A 7,795-nucleotide genomic window follows, 5' to 3' on the forward strand; every position below is an offset into this window, starting at 1 on the left:
GTGCAAGCTCGCTGCCCATGCTGCGACGAGTGGGGGCAGAACACAACAGCCGGTCCGGATGGAACCTTTGTCGGCCTGCGGTCCTCTCTCGCCAACGCCTTGCAATATGGAATGGCTGGCCGGTTTGGAGCACGGCCTGCCGAGTGGGTATGGATTTTTTTTTTTTCATGACCGACCGCATTGTTTCCGAATCGACGGTCGCTGTGGCATATTGCCCATGTCGTCTTGCACCGGCGGTGTGATGCCTGAAGCTGTTCCCCACGGTAGGGGACCTCATGGTTTTGCGAGGTGTTGGGTGCTGCGCTGCGCATGTGCTGCGCTGCGCATGTGCTGTGCTGTAGCATGGGCGTGCTGTGCAACAACACGACATGGTCCTGGCAACGGGGTTTCCACGATATGAAGTTCGGAGGCCAGGGCTCCAGGATCTGGACGTCCTAGATCGGATCCTGTCTGTCTGCCTGTCTGTCCCCTGGTTCGCCTCGAAAGGATCCGCCTCGCTTCAGTGCAGACTTTTGTCAACGGTCGAAGCCTAGGCGGCAAGCTCAGGCCACGAAAAAGAAGGCTGTCGGTCGGGGGGACGGCGGCACATCCGAAACCACGGAGAACCGGCCCTGGAGCTCAGCATGCACGTTACAGCACGTGCATGGAGGCCGATCCCCCCCCCCTGCAAATCAGTGTCTGCATCAAAGTGCTTGACACCCGGTAACAACAACCTGGGGATGACATCAACGTCGCGGCTGAACTGGCCTCTTACTTCCTCCCTCCTGATCTAACATACGCGACCCAACTCGAATCTCGCAGGCGTCGGCAAAAAGGCGAGGCCGATGACGGATGCTGAGCCGATCATCTGAACACGGAAGGATTTCGGATGGTGGATTCGGTGCTTTTTGGGCACCTTGGGTGGGCAATTGGCACGTTGTTGTGTACCTTGGATGAGAAGCCTGGACGCCAGCACCCCGAGGAACCGTGACATGCCCGTCGGGAGCGGGTGCGCCGAACCCCAGACGCGACCAAGGACGGCTTACGGACGTCGTCGATGCTTTCCAAACAACGGCGGCAGGCCCATTCCCGCCTCGGCCGCTCCAAGCGCCAGGTTGTCCTTGGCCTGGATGCTTGAGACTTCCTTCTTGCGGCATCAACCTGGCGGTGCAGCCTTGAAGCTGAGAAGGAAACACCAAAGGCAAGGTACCTAGGTACCTAGCTACCTTAGGTAGGTAGTTGCCTACCTACCTAGGCATCATAGGTACCTTCCTCTGCGCCCCTCAAGATGCCGTGTCGTTGCTAAGGATCAGGCAACGGTCAATTCAAAGAAAAGAAATTGAAGAAGATGAAACGCTTTCCCATGCCTCGCCCAGGAGTTGCTTTGCACTTTCCTGACCTTCCATTTTACTCGCCCGGTGAGGTGCCTTCCACCTCCTCGCTGACTTCCGTTTTGGGTAACGTATCTGGGCGTCTTTCGGGCGATGGTTGCACTCTCTTCGGGTTTTCATGACGATAACTCGCGCCAACGGGAGCGACTCACACCTTGCAGAGGCGACCCTGGGTTCCCGTCCGTCGCACGTTGCATGGAATCCGTTGTGCTCTTGTACCTTACATACCTTAGGCTCTTCACCCAACGCCCTGGTGGCGATCTTGGCCCGTCACACCACCGACGCCATCATCGACAAATCTGTCAAACTCTCCCGAGCAGGTACCTACCTGAGTGTACACAGACCGGTGAGCCTTGCTGGGGGAACAGCACGTACCCTAAGGTACCTACCTACCTGCTAGGTAAGCACCTCAGCTACCAGCCTCAGGAACCTCATCCTTCGGCGTGCTCCGTACACGTACACCCACCCCCTGACCTGGTCGTTCTCCCGTTTCCATTCCCTTGCCAATAGCGGCTCAGACTAAGCTAGATGGTTCGTTGGGGTCGTTGCTCCGTCTTCCCGAACCATTGGGCCCCCTTTCCATCAATCTGCGCCGGGCGGGCATTGTTGACAGCCGACTCCTGTTTGGCGCGAGAGAAAACCACACATGTTCTTCAGCACTTCGTTCCGCCCCAAGACCCCGGCACAAGCGAAGATGAGGTGAGGGGGCCTGGCCTGGCCATTCGGGTTCTCAAGAGCGGCAAAGGGACGTGTTTTTGATATAAATAAGACGGTTCGATCTCGCTGGGGATTCCTGGCCCATCCAAACCGAGCTCCTCTCGCCGGCTGGACCCCGTGAGCCAATCCGCCATTCGCAGGGTGCGCTCCACCACGGTTCCCGCCGCCGCACTGTCTCGGCATCGCCATCCGCAGGCATCGCTGCTTACTCCAAGGCCGCACTGGGCCACCTCGACCTCCCGAGGGTCTAGCGCCAACCACGGCACCGCCGCTCTCTAACAAGATTCCAGCTGACTCGCCCCCCCCCCCCCCCCCCCCCCCCCCCTCCCCCCCCGCAACCTAAACTCAGCCTACACTCTAAGCTGCTTTTCGGGTGTTGTTTGGACGCAGCAAACTTGCACCCTCATTCGCTCACCATCCTCTTGGGTGCGACCCAAACAAAACGGTACTTGAAAAGTGGGATTCCCGACTCATTGGTACGGAGTACATACCTCCTGTTGCCGTTCTCCACAGTTCAAGCTTGGTGGCCTGCGTCCGGTGCCATTTGGCCCCGTTGTCCGACCACCTCCGCGCCCAACGCAGCCTCGGCGTCCCAAGACTGGGTTGCCCACCATCTTGAGTTGCCTCGCTGCCACAGCCTGCTGTCTGCTGCTGTGCTCACCCGAACCCCCCCCCCCCCTCACTCCCGATCTCACCCGTCGACGGCTCATCCAATTCGGGCTCTTTTTCTTGGCCCGTTGTCCTATTTGCACCGGGTCGCCAGCCACTCGCTCGCGCTGACGTCGGCGTGCTCCGTATCATGGCCCCGCCACCCTCCGATCCGCGATCTGCCGCGGAGCCTTCGGCCCCTCTCTCCGCCCCCGGCGAGAATGAGGTGGTGATCCTAACGGCCCAGCTGGAGAAGCCGTCCTTGGATGACCGGGAGTATCGCATCATCCGGCTACCTAACAAGCTCGAGGCTTGCCTGGTCCATGATCCCAAAACCGACAAGGCCAGTGCTGCCATGGATGTCAATGTCGGAAGCTTCAGTGATGAGGATGACATGCCAGGAATGGCCCATGCTGTCGAACATGTAGGTGCACTCATCCCTCGTCGCCCCCTCGGCGTCAAAAAGCCCCCCTCATCTCACACGCGCCCTCCAGTTGCTGTTCATGGGCAACAAGAAGTACCCGGTGGAGAACGCCTACCACCAGTACATATCCGCCCACTCCGGCCTCACCAACGCTTACACGGCGGCGACCTCGACAAACTACCATTTTGAGGTGTCGGCAAAACCCAGCAACGACGAGGAGCCGTCCGCCACCAATCCCTCGCCGTTACTCGGCGCCCTGGACCGGTTCGCCCAGTTCTTCACCGAGCCGCTGTTCCTCGAGAGCACCCTGGATCGCGAGCTCCGGGCCGTGGACTCGGAGAACAAGAAGAACCTGCAAAATGACCAGTGGCGGCTGCATCAGCTTAAAAAGTCGCTGTCAAACCCGAAACACCCATTTTGTCACTTCTCCACGGGCAATCTCGAAACCCTAAAGACGGAGCCCGAGGCCCGTGGGATCAATGTTCGCGACAAGTTCATCGAGTTTTACGAGAAGCATTATTCAGCCAACCGCATGAAGCTTTGCGTCTTGGGCCGGGAGCCCTTGGACGTGCTTCAAGCCTGGGTGATCGAGCACTTCTCGGCCGTCAAGAACAAGGACCTGCCGCCGAACCGGTGGGAGGACGAAGAGCCTTTCCCCAAGGACCAGCTCGGGACCCAAGTGTTCGCTAAGCCCGTCATGGATACGCGTGAGCTCACCCTTACGTTTCCCTTCATCGAGCAGGATCATCTTTATGAGTCCCAGCCCAGCCGGTATATTAGCCATCTTATCGGCCACGAGGGGCCTGGGAGCATCATGTCCTACATCAAATCCAAGGGATGGGCCAACGGGCTGTATGCCGGCGCGTGGCCCGTCAGCCCGGGAACCCCGGAGATGTTTGAGTGCCAGATCACCCTTACAGAGGAGGTATGGAAGACCACACAACACGTACCCCTGGGGTGATGCTGAGGAGGGACCCTCGCTGACGCTGCTCTAGGGACTCAAAAACTACAAGGAGGTGGTAAAAGTCGTCTTCGAGTACATCGCCCTCTTGCGCGAGACGGAGCCGCAGGAGTGGATCTTTGAGGAGCAGAAAGGCTTGTCGGAGGTGAACTTTCGATTCAAGGAGAAGACGCAGTCGTACCGCTTCACCAGCAAGCTCAGCGCGGCTATGCAGAAGCCTCTCCCTCGCGAGTACCTCCTCAGCGGGCCCATTGTGCTGCGCAAGTTCGATCCCGACATGATCAAGCAAGGCCTCGAGTGCCTCCGGCCCGACAACTTCCGCATGACGATTGTATCGCGCGATTTCCCCGGGACCTGGGAGAGGAAGGAAAAGTGGTACGGGACCGAGTACACGTGCGAGCCGATCCCGGCGGACTTCATGAACGAGATTGTCAAGGCCATGAACAGCACCCCAGAGACGAGAACCTCCAAGCTCCACCTCCCGCACAAAAACGAGTTCATCCCCACGAAGCTCGAGGTGGAGAAGAAGGAGGTCCCAGAGCCGGCCCTGGCGCCCCGCATCATCCGGAACGACGAGCTCATCAGGACGTGGTTCAAGAAGGACGACACCTTCTGGGTGCCCAAGGCGTCGTTGATCATCAGCTGCAGGAGCCCCGTCGCCACCGCCTCCGCGGCCGGCCGCGTCAAGACACGGCTCTTTACCGACCTCGTCAAGGACGCCCTCGAGGAGTTCTCGTACGACGCGGAGCTCGCCGGCCTCGAGTACACGGTGACGCTCGATTCCCGGGGCCTGTACATTGAGGTTTCGGGCTACAACGACAAGCTGCCCGTCCTCCTGCAGCACGTGCTGCAGACCACGCGGGACCTCGAGATACGCGACGACCGCTTCACCATCATCAAGGAGCGCATCACGCGCGGGTACCGGAACTGGGAGCTCGCGGCTCCGTGGACGCAGATTGGCGACTACATGTCTTGGCTCACCACCGACCAGGGCTACGTCGTGGAGGAGCTCGAGGCCGAGCTGCCGCACATCACCGCCGACGCCTTGCGCGTGTTCCACAAGGAAATGCTTGCCCAGATGCACATGGAGGTCCTGGTCCACGGGAACGTGTACAAGGAGGATGCTCTCAAGTTCAGCGACGTGATCGCGTCCATTATGAAACCCCGGGCCCTCCCTCAGGCGCACTGGAAGATCCGCCGCGGCCTGGTCCTCCCTCCCGGGTCCAACTACATCTGGAAGAAGACGCTCAAGGACCCGGCCAACGTCAACCACTGCATCCAGTACTTCCTCCACGTTGGGTCCAGGGCGGACTACGACGTGCGGGCCAAGGTGTTGCTCCTGGACCAGATTGTGCACGAGCCGTGCTTCAACCAGCTCCGGACCAAGGAGCAGCTCGGCTACATTGTGTACTCGGGGACCTGGACCAGCATCACGCAGTACGGCTTCTACTTTGTCATTCAGAGCGAGAAGACGGCTCCGTACCTGGAGACGCGCATTGAAGAGTTCCTCAAGTCGGTGTCGGACATGCTCGAGAACATGAGCGAGGCCGAGTTTGAGAGCAACAAGCGCAGCATCATCGACAAGCGCCTCGAGCGGCTCAAGTACATGGAGCAAGAGAGCAACAGGCATTGGTCTCACATCCGCTCCGAGTACTACGCCTTTGATAATGGTGAGTGACAAAAACCTGCTGCATTGACTCTTCCTTTTTGGTTTGCCAGGTTCTGACAAACCCCTTTTCGTGTAGCTCCCCAGGATGCGGCGCACATCAAACCGCTCACCAAGGCGGAGATGATTGAGTTCTTCAACAAGTACATCCATCCTAGCTCGCCGCACAGGGCGAAGCTCGCCGTGTACCTTGAGGCGCAGGCCAAGAGCGACGTTTCGACCAAGGAGATCTCGGAGCTGATCAAGACGTTGGATCTGGATGCCGAGGCCTCTGCCAAGGCGGCGACCGCTCTCCAGTCTCGTCTGACGGCGGCGGGCCACGACGTCGAGAAGGAGGTGGCGGGGCTTTGGGGCTATCTCCTCCACGAGCTGAAGGTTCCGGAAGGCAAGATCGACGTGGCTGCGGAGGCGTGGAGGAAGATCCACGCGGCCCACGGCCCGGGAGCCGACGTGGTCAAGGACGCCGAGCCGCCCTCGGCCAACGGCACCACGCCGGTCGTCATCAAGGATGTCCGGGCATTCCGGGCGAGCCTCCCGGCCAGCAGCGGCCCGACGCCGTCCAAGGATCTGAGCGAGTACGAGGACTTGGAAGCGAAACTGTAGCTCTTCCGCGGCAGCCGAGGGACAGGAACAGGAACAGGGACCGGGATAGGGATAGGGACAAGCCTCGACAGCCGGACAATGCATTGTGTTATTCGCGGGCGGCTTTGGCGATGGCCGGGTGGAAGAGGAGGGCATTGCGGCAAACACGGACGGTTGGGACGGGGCTGGATGGGGGCTGTGTTCTTAGGTACTTATAGAGCCAGGGAAAAGAGAAAGAAAAGACTGGATAGACACCCAGAATTAAGCTACTACGTATTTCAGCTGGGCCATGGCGGGCCCGGGCGTCTCAAGACGGCCAGGCTTCCTCCTGTAAGCACCATCTCATAGTTATCGGGCTCTCTCGTGCAATCAAGACGCGGTGCAAACAATGTTGAAGCAGGCATCTTGCGGCATGGATGGCAAGGTTAGGGGAGACTGGCTCTCGAGAGAGGGTGGGGAAGAGCCTGTATATCTTGCATTCCATTCCCCTGGGATTTCTCGATTTTTTTTTTCGGACAAAAGAACCCAAAATATGATGAGACCTGCGAACGGGATCGATCTCGGATCGCACAGTGCGATATGAACAAACACACGCATGGAGAATGGCGGGGCAAGGACCTGACCGCCCACCACGGCCGGCAGGGCATCCAATGGCTTGGTGGGGGTGGAGGGGGGGGGGGGGGTGGAGATGGTCAGGCAGGATCGCTCTTCCTCTTTTTCCATCATAACCACCTGGTAACTGCCGTACCTACACCGTATTACGAGGTACGGTACGTAGCAGGTGGCTTGGGTGTTTGAATTCTCTTCTGTTGATTTCCGACTTTTGTGCATTAGGTTTGTACTCTGTACCTGACCTTGTATCCATCTATCCTGTCGGGTGGTTTCAACCTAGGTACCTTACCTGACCTAGGTACCTACCTATATACCATCGCAACGACGGGACCTGGCTATTTCGATCCCAGGCCATTGATTTCTCAACCCTAGGTACCTAGGTGACGTCCTTTCTTTGCGCTATAATACAAGATGAAAAAATAAATGACAAGATAAAAACAAAAACAAAACAACCCAGAAGTAAATAAAGAAACAAATTCAAGAATCGAATAACAAAACAACAAAAAATTCTACACCGCTCCTCGCCCAACCACCTGAACCCATACTGACTCTGCACGACGCTGCAACCGGGCCGCCAGGAACCTACCGCTGTGGGAACCAGAAACAGCCCCCACCTGTAGGCGATTGAACCGACCAACCTGAACCCCGGGGCCCCCCGCCTGCTGCACGACCTCAAGCCCTGCCAAAACGGCGCACGGCGCGCACTGTGTGCTCTCCCAGCGGAGGTTTTGGACTAGTGGCAGGAGAGCGAGAAAAAGAGTTTTGGCAGTCAGGTCCCCCCAGGGCAGCGTCCCGCTGCAACACGGGCGGAGACA

General features: G+C 58.7%; 1 protein-coding gene across 1 annotated transcript; it reads left to right on the plus strand.

The window, feature by feature from the left end:
* Window positions 1-2,886: 2,886 nt before the first annotated feature.
* Window positions 2,887-6,389, plus strand: VTJ83DRAFT_834 (uncharacterized protein; the record flags this gene model as incomplete). Its single annotated transcript, XM_071014521.1, has 4 exons — window positions 2,887-3,159; window positions 3,230-4,084; window positions 4,155-5,790; window positions 5,866-6,389. The coding sequence occupies 4 exons, from the start codon at window positions 2,887-2,889 to the stop codon at window positions 6,387-6,389; spliced, it is 3,288 nt and encodes a 1,095-aa protein (XP_070870187.1).
* Between the last annotated feature and the right edge of the window lie 1,406 nt (window positions 6,390-7,795).

This window comes from Remersonia thermophila, chromosome 1, assembly GCF_042764415.1.
Source record: "Remersonia thermophila strain ATCC 22073 chromosome 1, whole genome shotgun sequence".
In the NCBI taxonomy this organism is placed as follows: Eukaryota; Fungi; Ascomycota; class Sordariomycetes; order Sordariales; family Chaetomiaceae; genus Remersonia; species Remersonia thermophila.